Below are 16,943 nucleotides of genomic sequence, written 5' to 3' on the forward strand. Positions count from 1 at the left end.
TGATATTCTTTAGTTAGATCTGAACTTTTTGTAGTACAATAGAGTAGATTACATAACGCTGACATACTCAAGGGAAATACTGAACTTATTTACAAACACATTTGACTCTAGCTGAACTTTGTTAAGTAGAGGCACCAATTGTAAAAAGAGCAGCAAATGTGAAGAGTCTCTTGTCCAAACTCTTCTGTTTGGTAGCCTCCGACAGTGTCCTTGAATAGTGCTCTGGCCTGAGAATAGTAATCACAGCAAAGCTTCCTCTTAAGGGTTAAATACTACATACAAAAGTCCTTTAAGACTAAGAAGCCTCGTGCCAGAGATGTGTCCTGTTTGTGTTCTACTGAGTCCTCATAGGGTAATTGAGAAAGGGTTGTCTGTCTGCAGTGTGTCTGGAATGGGGGATTTAACATTAGTCTGTAGAGTGTTTGTGTTGGGAGCCCTGCAGAGGAGCGGAGCTGGCAGGTGGCAGGTGCTTGGGAGGAGGCAGAGAAAGGTGTAGGAAAAAAAGACGCTGAGCTTTGTTAGAAGGATTTTAAGGCAGGTTTGGTGGCACACACCTTTAATCCCATCATTTGAGATTTAAGGGGTTGAGGCAAGCAGGCCAGCCTGGTCTACAAAGTGAGTCTGGGCCAACTCTCTGTAACTCTATTATGTAGAGAAAACCTGTCTCGTTAACTTTAAAAATAGTTACCTCAAGGATGGAAATCTGTGTCCTCAAATGTTGACCACACTGATTAGTAATTTGAGTAAATTTGAGTAAATTGAGTAAATTTCTTTGCTTTTTAGCTTATTGTTTTCTGAAAAATAATCACTAGAGTAGAACTGTTAAGACTTTTTAATTTAAAGATTTATTTATCTATGTATTTTATGTCTTTGGTTGCTTTGTCTACATTCATGTCTACACACCAGAAGATGGCATCAGACAATTGTGAGTTGCCATGTAGGTGTTAGGAATTGAACTCAGGAGCTTCAGACGTGTAAGTGCTCTTAACCATGGAGCCATCCCACCCTCTACCTCCCTCCCCCTCCCCCTTCCCCCCATCAACACGCTTGTTCAGTCATAGTTGGTTCCATCCCACTGAATTTGAGGAAAGAAGCTGCTAAACTGTAAATTGTTGAGCAGGTGTACGTGTGGGCAGTAGGAAGTGCGCATTGGGAGACTAGCTCTGGAGAACTGGACTAGTGACCTCTGCCGAGGGAGGGGGGGAGCGCTGGAGAGGCACGCATGTGTGTAAAAGAGCTATAGCAATTACACGTGGATTGGCTTTAAAACTTAGAAAACAAAACAAAAGAAAAATCCTTAGCCCACATACAAGTGGACAGTAGATATTCAAACACATGGTTTCTGATGTCTAGAAACTGACATTGAGCAGTGTGTGTGTGTGTGTGTGTGTCTGTGTCTGTGTGTGTGTGTGTCTGTGTCTGTGTGTGTGTGTTTTAAAAGCCCTGCACTCAAATGCATGAAATAAAATGAAAACATAGTCTTTGCTTTAAGATCTAAATACATGTTTAAAGTTTGATTTTCATTTGCATGGCATTATTACAACATATTTTCTAATATTTTATTTATTAGTGCTAAAATCATTTTTAGACATTCTTTTTTATTTTGTTTTTTTGTTTGTTTGTTTTTGTTTTTGTTTTTCGAGACAGGATTTCTCTATATAGCCCTGGCTGTCCTGGAACTCACTCTGTAGACCAGGATGGCCTCAAACTCAGAAATCCACCTGCCTCTACCTCCCAAGCGCTGAGATTAAAGGCGTGCGCCACCACCACCCGGCTAGACATTCTTTTAAAATTGTTATTTATTTTATTTTATTTTGGCCAATGACAACTATTACTGGTTCTAACCTATCTGCTTTGACTTGGGAAGAAATCTATTTACATTTGATACTTGTAGGTGAGCGATAGCAGAAAAAACTACCTAAAGTCTTCTGCCTTCAGGCAGAGCAAAGTAGGAGGAAAGCCTGGAAAGGCTGTGTGTTCCAAGCAACAGCCCAACACAAAGCAGTGTCCTGGTTGAAAGCAGTTGGCAGTGGGCAGCTTTGAGCAAAGGCAAGAAGCTCCTGCTGACGTGGATGTTCACTTGCTTTCTTCCTGGTTCTGGATTTTGCTAGTCATAGCAGAGGTAAAATGCTTCGAAGTTAGAGCGTGGGTTTTCCTGTAGGGATGGTTATTAGTAGATACAGCAGCTAGGTTTTACAGTGCTTACAGTTTGTAACTTACTGATTAAAAACCAGTTGTAGCTGTGGTTTGTTGTGTGATGCTGAGAAATATACCTGAGGCCTCTCATGCTAAGGCAAATACCGCACATTCTCTAATGTAGACTACAGCTCTGCATGCACTGACCTGCATTGCTAGTCCTGAAGAACATGTTTTAAGCTCACTGGGACATTATAAGTGTTAAGTCCAGAGGAAACTCGTCTTCAAACTCCAAAAGGCAGTCCAGTGAGCTCAGCCTGGACTATGGGAGGATTTCTGGTAGTTAGAGGAAAGCTGGCATTCCTCGGGAACTGGGAAACTGGTTTCCATCCACTAACAGGTGTCATTTCCCTTACTCTGGCAGAAGGGACATCTAGCTAGCTGTGGTGCCTGTCAGCATATCAGAGTATGCACTGGTAACAGTGCTGATGCTAGCTAGCATCCTAGACCTCCTCCACAGTTACTTCTCCGCCTCTAGCCTAACCTCGCATTCTTACTGTGCTCTCACTCTACTTCCCGCTCAGACAGCCCTGGCCATGTCCAGTCTGCTGGCAGTGTCCAGTCTTCTCTCCCCTCGTCTTCTGCCCCCCTCGCCTCCCTTCCCTCTCTGTCTGCTGCAATGCCTCTGGCTATTCTTTCTCTCATATGTACAGTAAAAACCTTTCCCTTAAGCATACCATGGGACAGTCATGTTGTCAGTTTACACAATAAGCAGCTTTCATAAAATTATCTGCTGGAGAAAATAGATGTCTGACAAAGATGAAATGAGTGCAGCTGATAGATAAGCTTATCCTTACAATAGTTATTGATTGAATCTTTTATTTTTTTTTGAGCCAGGGTCTCATCATGTCACCCTAGCTGGCCTGGAACTTGCTATGTAGACCAGGCTGGTCCCAACTTCATAGATCTATCTTGCTGCCTCTGTCTCCTAAGTGCTGAGATTGAAGGTGTGTGCCATCATGCCTGGCTTTTGTTTTATGAGGTGTTGTGGACCAAGCCAAGGGCTTTGCACATGCCAATCAAGTGTTGTCTGCCTGAACTATCCTTTATATGTATTAATATCGAAAAATTAAGTGTTCCATTGTCATTTCTGGAGCAGTAACTGAATGTCTCACACTATTAGCTGTTTTTTAAAAACTGAATAACTACCATTTTTCTGACTTAATGTTTCAAATCCGTGTTCTTTTTTCATTAACATTTAAAATGGTGTGTACACATGTATTGTGCAGATCCTTCGAAGTGTATGTACACTGTGGAATTAATGAATGCATCCCCGCAGTTGCCCTCACAGTGAGAGCATTTAGTATCTACTCTCCTGATCTATCCAGTACCAGAGCACTTGCTCTCCTGCCAGTGATAGTTGAAATTAGTGCACACTTACTTGTTAATTGTCTGATTACATTGAGAACTTTAGTGACTAAAGCCCTGACTGGAGAGAAACCTGTGTACTTGAAGAAAGGATGGATTGAGAAGCAAATGTTACTAAAAGCCTACAGCAATTGCATGTAGCTCAATGGTTGCTCTCAAACATTTCTTTTTTCATGTGTTTGTTCACATTTGTGTAGTACACATGTATGTTCTGTGTGCCATATGGAGGCCAAAAGTTTGATGTCTGGGTTCTTCCTCCATTCCATGAACTGTCATTATAACTAAGAGCGGGCCAGTTCAGCTGGTCCAAGTAGCTAACTTCTCCAGGGATCACCTCTCTGCCATCTGAGCTGTGGGATTCTAGGCAGGTCACCATGCTTGTCCTGATCTCCATGGGTGCTGGAGATAGGCACCCTGGTCTTCATGCTTGTACAGCACACACTTTTATCTGCCAGGCCTTCTCTTTAGCCCCTCAAATAAACTTTAACCAATATAAACATTTATTGAATTGGGAAAAGAAAAATTATGCCATAAATAATCTTGAGAGTCTAATAGCTCGTATAGCTCTAAAATGCTTATGACTTGTCCTTTTATCAGATAACCATTTAATACACTTAATTGTTTAACAAAAATTTGAGTATTTCCTTACCAGGCCCTGTGCTATAAGCACTTACAGTTACCACAGTTACTGTGTCTGAACCATGTGGGATTTGGTAAGAACAGTATGCTACACATATATGATATAAACAGAATACAACAACTTCCTAATGTAATGAGACGATACATGTTTGGAAAGAGTAGGGATAGGTTGCTGTTATGTGGAGTGGTAGAGAAGGGATTTCTCATACAGTAACACTTAAGCTGTCCAAAGGAAATGAGTGAACTAGGTGACTTTTATCATGGTAAGACATAACAGGTAAATCACTGGTCACAGGATGCACACACTGTTGTACTTGTTAACCACTACATTTGTAACATACGTGTTTCGTCACCAGACACCTCACTCATATCAGAGACAAGTGAATAATGCAAGTGAGACAAGCAGGAGATGTAGGAGCAAAGTGTCCTGTATCACAGAAGACTTAAAACACTACAATTCTGTAGTGTCTAAAGTTACAAGTGAACTTAGCTGCTGTCTCCCCAAACTACTCACCCATTGGTTCACCAAGGAATAGCTCCACCAAAATACTCATTTCCCACCTATGGTAACACTTTTAAATGTTTAAAGATTGTGAAATATTTTTTCTTTCTAAAAATGTGTGTAAATACTATAAGAAGCACCTATAATTTGACCCAAATTTATCATATCTTCACATTTTGTTTGATTTTATCTAAATATTTTTAAAAAGAAATAAGGCATGAGAGCCAAGTGTGGGGGCTCACACCTGTAATCCCAGCAGTTGAGAGGCTGAGAGCCAAGTGTGGGGGCTCACACCTGTAATCCCAGCAGTTGAGAGGTTGAGAGCCAGGTGTGGGGGCTCACACCTGTAATCCCAGCAGTTGAGAGGTTGAAAGCCAGGTGTAGGGGCTCACACCTGTAATCCCAGCAGTTGAGAGGTTGAGAGCCAGGTGTGGGGGCTCACACCTGTAATCCCAGCAGTTGAGAGGCTGAAAGCCAAGTGTGGGGGTTCACACCTGTAATCCCAGCAGTTGAGAGCCAGGTGTGGGGGCTCACAGCTCTAATCCCAGCAGTTGAGAGGCTGAGGCAGGAATATGGCAGGAGTTCAAGAACTGTGTTGCTTAAGAATGAAACCCAATTTCTCAAAACCTCAAAGCAAAACACAGAGCATGAAAGTCAAAGTCTGTTAGTCCTGCTGAATCAGAGTTTCTTGTACAGCTGGGTTTCTATAGTTCCCCTGGACCTTGTGTTTCTTCTCCTGCCCTAGTTATTAGAAAGCAGAGCCAGAGTGATGTGAGCGTTGCAGCTGCAATCCCTCCCTCTGTCCCTCCTTTTGCACAGCAGAGACTCACTGTAGCTGTTGCTCCAAGCACTGGAGTAATATTCCATTATTTCCTAACCTTTCAAAAAGAAAGCCTTTGGGGCAGTACAAATGTAGAGTATATAAGTAACCTCTTGTATGTGATGTTTTCAAGTAATTTTATGACAGAGTTGTAAAAAAAAAAGAAAAGAAGAGCAAAGCAGATGAGGGGTGGCTTGCAGTCAAAACAGATTAATTGTAAGTTGGTTTATTGTTTTAATTAACATCTGAGTTTCTTATATATCTATGTATCTATATCTCTGAGGTAAGTTCCTAAATTGCTAGGACCATGTCTTTTATATTATCATTATATCTCCCCCCCCCCAAGACATTAGGAAATTTTGCTAATATAACAAAGAAGGTGAAAAATAGCATTTTAATACTAGTCAAATTTTCAAACTCAGCTTTTATCCTAGTTGGTAAAACTAGGTGCTTCGTATTTGGTAGGCACTATAACTAGGACTTTTTTTTTTTTTTAAACCTAAGGGTTTAAGATTTACAAATTTAGATTAGACTGCTTGAGATTAAAGTCATTCACCACAACTTATATAGAGCGTGCACGCACGCACACACACGCACACACACACATTTTAAAAAATTTCTTATATATAACATTATTTTGTTGAATTTTTTTCCTTCTTTGTGTTTTTTTAAATACAAGATGTAAACTGGTTGGCTGGGAGTTCTCTGTAGACCAGGCTGCCTCTGGCTCCTGAGTGTTGAGATTAAAATGTGCGCCCATATACCCAACCCTGTTTGTTGAATCTTAAAATATCATTACTATGAAACAACCTAGTCAGAGCTGGCGAGATGGCTTCGTGGTTAAGAGCACCTGTTGCTCTCGCAGAGGACCTGGGTTTGGTTCCTGTCCCATATGGCAAGTTATGAGAGTTCCAGTTCCAGGGCCTCCAGTGCCCTCTTTTGAGTCCCAGGACTGTATGCACATGGTGCACAGGTAGACACTTGGGTCAGTATCTGCTTCCAGGAAGTCTTCACAAAAGGGTCTTTGTCAATTTCTGCTATAAAACTAGAGTTCCCTTATTCATCATCTTATTTATCTTTTGGTTTTAGCTGTATGGTTTGTAGGCAGAATTGCTAGTAAAGAAACAGCTGAAAATGAGTAAAGATTCCTGTTTTGTAGCAGGTTAGTGTCATCATGCTTTTCTGTATTTTGTTTATGTTTGAGACTCAAATTCTAATTTAGAAGAAACTATTGGTTCTAAAAATTGCAAACTAGAAAAAAATTTGTTTGAAATGGTATCTCATATACCTTATCTGGTCTCAAGGTTAGTATGTAACCAGGTGGCCATGAACTCCTTATCCTCCTGTTTCAGCCTCCAAAATGTGGGGTTATAGGCAGCTACCACCATGTTCAGGGGTCTCCATAATTTATTCTTATTCTATTCATGTGCATTGGTGTTTTTTCCTTTTTCATATATGTATGTCTATATATAAAGGTGTCAGATCTTGAAGTTGGAGACAGTTGTGAGGTGCCATGTAAGTACTGGGAATTGAACTCAGATCCTCTGGAAGAGTAACCAGTGAGTGCTCTTAACCACTGAGCCATCTCTTCAGCTCAGGGTTCTTAAAGTAGAAATCTACAGGAGAATTTCAGCAGTCTGGAAATTCAGAGGTCTTCAGCAGTAGCACCCATAGCACCCATAGCACAAGTGACTGCAGTCTAAACCTGTGCAGTTCTACTGTTTCCAAAAGGCCTTTTTCTGTTTTTAAATCTCCTTAAGTCTAGGAATAAATCAAGCTGGGAAAAAAAATCAATTTTGTATATTTTACACTTCCAGTATCTCTCATCAATGCTAGCCACATACCAGCCATTTGGTGGATCGGTGACTGATTTTGTTAGATGCAGATTTAGAACCTTTGTTTTCTATGTTGATTTGTTTTTAAAACAAGGTCTCACTATGTACTTCTCTGGCTGGCCTGAAACTTGTTATTTAGACCAGGCTAGCCTTGAACTCTAATAGTTCCACCTTTCTCTGCCTCTTGAGTGCAGTGCTGGGATTAAAGGTGTGCTCCATCACACTAGGCTTGGAACCTAGGTTTAGAATAAAAATATTTCTAAGTTTTAAATAACAAAATTTTGGAATGCAGACTTAAAATTTATTGAAATTGGTTAAACCATATTTCCTTTTCTGAAAAGTAGGAGTTGGACTAGATGAACTCTAGATTTTTTTTCTCAGTTCCTAGTCTGTGCAGGAGTAAAAAAAAAAAAAAAAAGGAAGCAGAATCTTAGTCAACAGTGTCCCACAGAATTGTCTTTGTAGTTAAATGACTTTGTCACTGATCAGATTCAATTACCAATACATATTTATTATTTTAATGTGAACACTAAGGAGGGCTAAAGCTGAGGTTCAAACCAAGGTTCACATCAAAGTTTGTATTCTGTCCACTCTGGATCCCAGACATGTTAGCTATGGCAGCATAATAGAGACTCATTACACTCAGTGGAGAGCGTCCCTTCTGAGCACTGATCCCCTGCTCTGTTTACTAGCATGAGGGTAAGTGTTCGTTAATTTCATTTCCTAGACTACAAACCTTTATTATTGTCACTGATCTCAAACTTTTCTTAGACAAGCCCTTTGACTCACACTTTTCAGCTTGTCTTCCCTATGAGTTCACAGTAATAACAGCAGAAAGTACTGCTTGAATAGATCAAGCAGTGATTAGAAGACCCTAGATCAGGAAGCCGGAGAGCTGGGCATGGTGGTGCACACCTTTAATCCCCGCACTTGGAGGACAGAGCCTGGCAGATCTCTGTGAGTTCAGAGCTAGTCTGGTGGTCTACATAGTGAGTTCTGGGATAACCAGAGCTATGCAGTGAGACCCTGTCAGAAAAGAAAAGAGAAGAGAAAGGAAAAGAAGAGAAGAAGAAAAGAAGGAGCAAACCTAAGAGTCTCAAGAAAACATTAGCAGCAGGAACACCAGTTGCTAGGAAGAAAAGAGCTCCATCTTCATATTGTGTTAATTCCCACAGGCAGGACTGTTTGCTAAAGTTGTATGCTGGCCAGGCAGGTGTCTCGTTTTCATTCATGCATTCAGTCTCTCTCATTCTCTCTCTCACACATACTCTCAAAGAAGTAAGCAATTACACAGTAAATTCCTGGTTTGCTATTTCTCTGGGAGAATGAGGTTCTAGTTGCAGTCGTCCTGAACTGGTACTCGGACTGTGCCTGTACATCATCACACCGTCAGCCTGTCACCTCCCGCTTCCCTCATTTTCATTCTCTGACCACACAAGATGCTTGACTTTATGGCCCTTGCTTTTAAAGTATATGTGGTAGCATCATCAGAATGTTGTGTGTTTGCCTATACTTGGTATCCTGTGATTGACCATTATGCAGAAATTAAATGGAATATTAAACATAAGCAAATGGCTAAACAGTATTTTAAATGGTCACTGCTTGCCACATACACTGGCACATACTTGTAGACCTCTCAAGTTTGAGACTATCCTGGATTACATAGCTAAGCCCTGCATCAGAACAACAGAATAAAAGTTATGCATCCTTCTCAAAGGAAGAAAAATAAATATTCTCAAGGGCCTCAAATTATGTTCCCAAGTAGTAGTTACCCTTTTATATGCTAGGAAAGTGAGCCCAGGTCTCACGGCCAATAGAAAATACACTGGGATTCAGATACCAGCCAGGCTTTCTTTGATCACATATTGTGTTGCTTTCTTCTCAGTGCCAAAAAGTGTTCATGTTCCTACATTATATATGGTCTCCAGTGTGGTACCAGTTCAGATGGCAAAACTTGTCATACACTGCCAGTTTATTTCGTAGCAGAAAAGACAGCGAGTACCAGTAGTGCCTTTGTTGTCTTATCTATTTGGTTTCACTGCTTAACAGTTCAGGAAAGAATGACGTTCTCAGCTCTTGCAGTTATTCTTCCCTTCTGGAGCAATGGAGGTACCTATTATCTGTCACTTATTATTCAGAATGCATCAATCATGGACACCTTTGATCAGATCAAACATTCTAGAAGAAATTTTAAAATGGATTCAACAATTTGATGTTCTTTTTAAAAAATTTACCAACTACTCTCAAGGGTAAAGGTGATTCTAGAAGGGGATATTTACAGCTGGTAATTGTTTCCTTATCATCAAAGTTCAGCTATGCTGAAAGTCATCAGGAAGTTAAGGCCCACTTTCAGATTCAGAAGTAATAATAACATGCATCATGTGTTGTTAAAACCATAGTGTAGGAGGTCTCACCCTGCTCTTAGAACAAACCCTAAGGCTGGGCACACTGTGAGTGGTCATAGTAAAAATAACTTGAACTTCTCACCCACAATAAACACGACTTTTTAATCTGAAGAAACGGTTGTAGGCAGACACCCCAAAGGAATTGATCTTGCTCTTCATAGTTTACATTGTATAAAGCACTGACTTTTGCATATTGGATTACCATGCTGTGTTTCTTAGGTAACTTAAGTCAGTAATAGAGCTACTAAGATCACATCAGCCTCCAGTTGGTGATGACACACTTCCATTTTGTGTCATACAAGTTGGTAAGCACTAGATGTTCCTGTCCTGTTGTGCCCAGCCTCCTTTCTCCTTCCCTTTTAGCTTTGGCACCCATTTCATGTGGTGATGTATTTGCATGTTGGTAATCAGGATGCTAGGGGCAGAGACAGGTGGGGTTGTTTTTTCCGGGAATGAACGCTCCATCTGTGGCTATTTCCCACTGTTGTTGTTTTGTGTTTCGACACAAGGTCCCAGTATACAGGTGTGAAACTTGGTTTTAGAGACCAGGTTGCCCCTTGAATTTGTGGATGACCCTCTTGCGTCCACCCCTGAGTGCTAGGATTGTAGCCATGCCCACCATGTCCAGTTGTCATCTGTTTTCCTTGGTAAGAGATGCACAACCAGTGTTGAATTGGTTCTGACTCATCTTGTAAAAATGTTTTAGTGTGAGACTATTGAAGATCTTATAAACAACTATTGGTTTATGTAAACAAAAGCTGTTTCAGAACCTATGGTGCTAGTAACAAGAAAAAGACTGTTTTCTCACTGTCTTGAAATGTTTGTGTTATAGTTGAATTTGGTTATTGATAACGGGGCTGATTGAAGGCACAGTTGTGAGGTGAGAAGTGTCCCTGCATAGCTCTAGCTTCCTCTCATCGTAACTTGAAGAGATGTGTGAGTCCTTTGCTCATGGTGGATCCATGGTGGGTTTTGATATGAACATCTGACACGAGATCTGCTGCCTTAAATCATGCAGTTTAGTTAATATTGACTAGTGCCATGTTGTATGGTAGACTTAAGCTTTTATTCCACTTAATTGGCTGAAATTGTCAGTCATTTCCCGTTTCCTGTAACCCCTAGTTAACTACCACTCCTCCCATTCATGAGTGTGACTGTTTTAAACAACAGTAGCTGTTTCTCTGTGACTGGCTTACTTACTTGTATATACTGCATCTTTTTCCGCCGTTTGCAGGTGTTGGCCGTTAGGAGTAGTGCTGCTGTGAACGTGAGAGTTAGCGGTGATATCTGTTCGTAGTCTGGATTTACATTCTTTTAGCAAGTGTCCAGTAGTAGGACTGCCCGATGACACAGTCATGGTGTTTGAGTTCTCTGAAGGGCCCCTCCCTGCCTGTCCATCGCGGCAGCATATGCAGTCATTCTCCTTTCCATGCCCTAGTTCATGCTTCTTCTGTTCTGTTAATCGTTCTAACAGGTCTGGAATGACATGCAGTGCGGTTTTCAATCATATATACTTGACTTACTATTAATATTGCATGTTTTTTCAAATTGCTTGTTTACTATTTTTTTGAGAAGTATTTTCAAAGTACATCCCCATTTTAAAATGCATTTAGAGAGGGAGTTGCCTTGGTTTGTTTTTTACTATTGAGCTGGCATCCATTATATGGTTAGAGATTAACCACCTTATTATATACATGATTTGCAGATATATCTCCTGTTCCATAATTTGTTTTTACTTTGTCAATTTTTTCCTTCTGCAGAAATTCTTCAATTTGCAAGGTGTTGTTGTTGAGGTTGATTAAGTACTCTGTTAGATAGGAGTGTTGTCTGTCTAATTTTTCTTTCCCTTGCAAGTTAAGAATCCTCGATCATGAAGTTTTGCATTTTTTACTTGAGCTTTTTTAGCTTCTTGTAGAAATATGTAGACAAGTAAATTAAATTTGGATGAGCACAAGTTATTCCCAGTTAAACAAACGGACACAGATTTGTTGTTTTAATTTTTGCTTTCATTCTTTTGGACTAGATACTGTTTTCTACATATGCTCTGTAACATGTAAAAAAACATACAATGGAGAACATTAACAGCTACTCTTGTCATGGTTTCATTGTGTCAGTAATCTACTTTCCTACAGTTATATGGGAAATACATGTGGTTTAATCTTTGTCTTATGTTTCAACAGAAGGAGAGTATATTAAAATGTTTATGCGAGGTCGGCCAATTACAATGTTCATTCCTTCGGATGTTGACAACTATGATGACATCAGAACAGAGCTGCCTCCTGAGAAGCTCAAACTGGAGTGGGCGTATCCTTCACAGACAGGAAACAAATCTATTTGCTTTGTCCTAGTTTAATATAAATTTCCTTCTCTAATGAATCAAATTGTCCTTAAAGCAGAAATAAAACACAACAAACTTAAGAACCACTTGAGAAATTAAAAAAAAAGGAGACAGGAGCTCTAAAATGTGTGGGGTATTTTTTACTAATAGCAATTTAAAATCATCAGAATTAGTACAAACGGAGCCGCAGCATCCCATGAGCTCTGCAGCAAGCAGCAGCGGTGCAGCAGGGATGGCTCCAGACTGGAACTGGAAGGGCAGTGTCCGAGTGTTGGCTCTGCACTGCCCTCTGACCCTTAACGGTCATTTAGAAAGGGTTAACACCTGCCTCAGAGCTACTGTAAATTACTGTACTGTAATTTAAAACACTGACTTGGTGGTTTATAACGTATGAAATGATGTATCATAGATGATAAATCCTTTGTCTTGCCATGTCTCCCTATGCAACCTTGTACTCACTATGTAGCCTAGGGTGGCCTTACGTCTCAAGAATCTTCCTGCCTTAGCTTCCCAAGCATACCACCACGTAACTATTATAAATCATCTTAAGAGCTCAGATTGGCAAGGAGGATTGTAATTTTGAAATTGGCTACTTCTCTGCCAGGCTCAGATACACACAATAGTTTAATACTGAGGCTTCCTGATTTCACCTGGAAAGTCTCGTGTGGGATGCTAAAAACTCAAGAGAACAAAAAAGAGACTAGCTGTGTGGCCCCAGTTCTCTGTTCTGTGCTTCCCTCCTCACACTCTTTAAATCCTTTACGTTGGACAAGATCAAGTTAGCTTGGAGAAGCTCACCAATCCTGTAATCTGGCACAGGCTTTATTGCCGTTCTGTACAGCAAACAGGGTAACTAGCCCTCACTTCTCATTCTAGGCCCAGCATTCTTGTTTTTTCTTAGGTCCCACCGTTTGCTTTCTCAGTCGGGTCTCCTAGTACCCTTCCTCCGCACATACTGTCACACAGGCCTCACTTCTGGTTTGTTCAGAACTGTGTGGTCAGCACTATGCTTGGTACGTTAGGAATTCAGAGGATATTTGTCCAAGGAACATGGACATAAGACAAATACTTAGGTTAAGAATAAGACTTAGGTTTGGGCAGGAGAGGAAATGTGAGTGTCCTGGCTCTAGTCCAGTCTTCTCTCCTTTGTGCCTTGATGACTTCTTAAACAACTTGATTATTTTCTTTAAAACCTTGACTTTTCATTCAAGATACGGTTATCGAGGTAAGGACTGCCGAGCGAATGTCTGCCTGCTCCCCACGGGGGAGATAGTCTATTTCATTGCCTCAGTGGTGGTCCTGTTCAATTACGAGGAGAGGACTCAGCGACACTACCTGGGTCATACAGACTGTGTGAAATGGTGAGTATCAACGCCATTGTCAGCCTTGTACTTGCCTAGTTCACCATAGTCGTCGTCATTGTTGGAGTTGTACTGAAAGTTCACTGCTGGAAGCTTAGGCTATAAGGAAGAATGTCATGGGTATTCTATGCACTATAGTTTTTAAAGTAAAAAAGTCATTAACGTTCTTCAAAACACTGTGGAATCAATAGCAATAGAATACACTGCTTTAAATCTCAGTTAATCTACCCTGCTGCCTCAGGTCTTTATCCCTTTCCATCTGGTCTGTCGTATGGGATCCATGTGAACAGACTGAATGCTATGAATTTCTGAAAGTATGAAATTTCTGAAATTTTTGTACATTTACTTAGTATTTATTAAGGGTTTGTTCTTTGTGATAAGTTTGGGTTTCAGGTTACTACTCTTTAGATAGTTATGTTACTAGAATCCATTGTTTTCTTGCATTTGAAAGATCAGCTTCTTTATACTGTTCTGACAATTAGATAAGAATTTCTCTTATGTATGAATGCTAGGATAGTACATAGATATGATAGTACCTTCAGAAAAGGTAAAAATACATTTATATTCAAAATACTATATATACAGAATCCATGCAATGTAACAAGAGTAAGGAAGCATCTCATGTCTGTCTCAGCCGGGTATTAGTTATAGTATGTGTGGAGGTCAGAATGTGGAAGTCAGATGGTGATGTCCTATCTTAGAAACCAGAAGGAAACAGCAGTAACAGGAAGGAGGAAGCCCTGCACATGGTAAAGAGCAGGCAGGCAAGTGTTTGTCTTGGCTTTCACATGTATGATGTATTTCTAACAGTTTCCTATGAAAAGAAGTTATCACAGTTACCTTTAAACCATGTTAGAAGTCAAGGTTAAGGGAAAGTTAGAGAAGTTTTCCAGTTGGTACAGGGAGGAAAAAGATGTTTTCGATAGTTAAGTAGCTTTTGATATTGGAGACATGCATTACCTAGAGCAGAAATTACAATTTAAAATTTTTGTTTGAAAAGAAAGAGTAGAGTTAAATACAGCAAAAATATTAATATGCTAGAGGGTTTTCTCAATGATTAATTATTTTTATCTTTGTGCATTGGTGTTTTGACTGTATGTATGCATGTGTGAGGGTGTTAAATCCTATAGAACTGCAGAGAGTTGTAAGCTGCCATAGTGCTCTCAACTTCTGAGCCATCTCTCTAGCCCCCTCTAGCCCCTAGAGGTTTTGGAGGGTTTTTTGTTTTGTTTTGTTTTGTTTGTTTGTTTTTTTAATCTTGATTCAGGATATAAATTGTTGAAGAAAATAGAAGCATTGGTAAACACTAGCCTCCTTAGAAATAAAACTTGATATTATTTGTGCCAGATTATTGAAATATTTCAGATGATACAATTCTTATGGAGAAATTGTAGAAATTTGGAACATTTTTTTCTCATGTGACAAATTAATACTATTTTTCTGGAAAATGCTTAGCAATATATAGCAAGAACAAAAAAAAAAAAATCTTTCCTGGTGAGCTGACTCCCTGATTGTAGAATGGCTCAGCCGGGAGCCAAACTGACAAGCTGAGCTCAGTCCCTGGAACCTGCAGGGTAGGAGAGCACTACCTAATACAGTCTACCTCTCGTCTCCACATGCCCTCTCTCCATAAATAAGTGTTAATTGTTTTAATAATACAGAAGGATTCTAGAAAGGGACATAACGACAGTAATTTTTGTCATCAGGAGCTAGGGAAATGGCTTGCTGTGCAAATCTGGGGCCTGAGCTATAATCCCTGGTAGCACCAATGTGAAAACTGGGTACAATCATGTCTGTCATTGTGATGACAGGCTGTGCACAGGCTGACTGCCAGACAGTGGAGCCAAAACAGCATGCTCTAGGGTTAATGACAGACTACCCTTCTCAAAAAAATAAGGCAGGATAGGCAGTAAACTACTAGTTCAGTGAGTAAGGTGAATGTGGTAAACTCTATGGAGGATGCACACAACACACACATTCCCACATATAAATAAACCAGTATTTTTTTTAATAACTAGGTAACAGGCTATTGAGATAGCTCAGCAGGTACTTGCCGAAGAACCTGACCATGTGGTTCACATGGTGGGAGGAGGAGACCAACTCCCACACGTTGTTCTCTAACCCACACAGGCTACCGTGCAGTTACACACATACTCATTGGCTTGTATACAATAAATACATGTAATGAAAATTGGAATTGCAAATATTAAGTGAGGTGATGAGTGATAGAGGAAGACATCCAACGCTGTCCCCTAGCCTGCACAGGCAGGCTCGCACACCTCCTCACAAGTGCACACACGCGCACATTGTGTGGTTGGGTATGTGTGCACCCTGGTAAGAGTGCAGTTGCTACAATATTTTCCGTTTCACTTAGAGTTTGTTGCCCTGCGTTAGATTTACAAAAGCTTAACATTAAGAAATAGTTATAGGTTAGTAAAATTATGTTAGAAATTATATTATGTTTACTGCTGCTTTTAGTAGAAAAGTAGAAATGCCTGAAGTATAAAGAATTGTTAAGGTAGTAGGTGTATCAGACTGTGTGAGATGAAGCTATGTTTGTATTTTAGTAGATGGAAAGTCCACCAGACCATACTGAACTTCATACAGTTATGTAAAGATGTATGCCTAAGTATACGAACTAAAAGGATCATTTGAACAGATGAAAATGGTTTCTGTTCTTACTCTACCAAATTATGAATAAATGTTTTCCATGAATTCAGTCTTCCATTAATTACTAAGGAATTAATTAATAGTTAATAAATTATTAATAAATTAATAAGAAAATTAGAGGCTTGCTTCATTTACTTAAAAAAACCCAAATAGGTCGGGTGTGGATTTAAGACTGGAAACTATTTGCTTAAAAAAATGTTGATACAAAGGTGCCTTTATGCTGTTTCACATGTTATGATAAATACTGCTTTTTAGCCTTGCTATACATCCTGACAAGATTAGGATCGCAACTGGACAAATAGCCGGAGTGGACAAGGACGGAAGGGTAAGCAGCCAGTTCGTGTATCTGCCCTGCTGTCAGAAGGACCAGCTGCCTCTTTAGCCAGCTCCTTATCTCCCTCCCTGAAAGTTATAGGAGAGGCTCTCTAGAATTAGCAGGGAAATACATTAGAATATAAGAAGGTCTTAGAATACAGTATTCAAACTACGGTTTCATCTCAATAATAAACATTCCCTAGGAACATGAGAATGGAAGGACTCATGCTTGTTAAAGGTTAAACTTGTTTAAACTAAATTCTTCTTAGCTGATGAGACCTCTGATTTCATGAATTAGGATACCACTTAGATACACTTAGAGTTTCAATGACCATTCGGTTTGACTCAGTTGTTTTATACAGTGAGTACTGATGACTAGCACATGTACATGATGTTCTGCTGGTTCAGTTTCTACAAAGGAAAGCTGCAAGTGAGCTCTATATTAAAGGCTTTGAGGATCCTTTTCAGGTCCATATTCTTTCCCTATGAGGATT

At 40.0% G+C, this 16,943-nt stretch overlaps 1 protein-coding gene across 3 annotated transcripts in view; it reads left to right on the forward strand.

The window, feature by feature from the left end:
• Eml4 (EMAP like 4) overlaps positions 1-16,943 on the forward strand; it is a 120,958-nt gene that overhangs the window by 70,106 nt on the left and 33,909 nt on the right. For all 3 annotated transcript variants that reach the window (XM_034513852.2, XM_034513849.2, XM_034513854.2), the window contains 3 exons: positions 11,946-12,069; positions 13,315-13,464; positions 16,390-16,459. In XM_034513852.2, the coding sequence (XP_034369743.1) occupies positions 11,946-12,069; positions 13,315-13,464; positions 16,390-16,459 (344 nt within the window). The remainder of the gene's footprint in view (positions 1-11,945; positions 12,070-13,314; positions 13,465-16,389; positions 16,460-16,943) is intronic.

Source organism: Arvicanthis niloticus, chromosome 11, assembly GCF_011762505.2.
Source record: "Arvicanthis niloticus isolate mArvNil1 chromosome 11, mArvNil1.pat.X, whole genome shotgun sequence".
Taxonomy (NCBI): Eukaryota; Metazoa; Chordata; class Mammalia; order Rodentia; family Muridae; genus Arvicanthis; species Arvicanthis niloticus.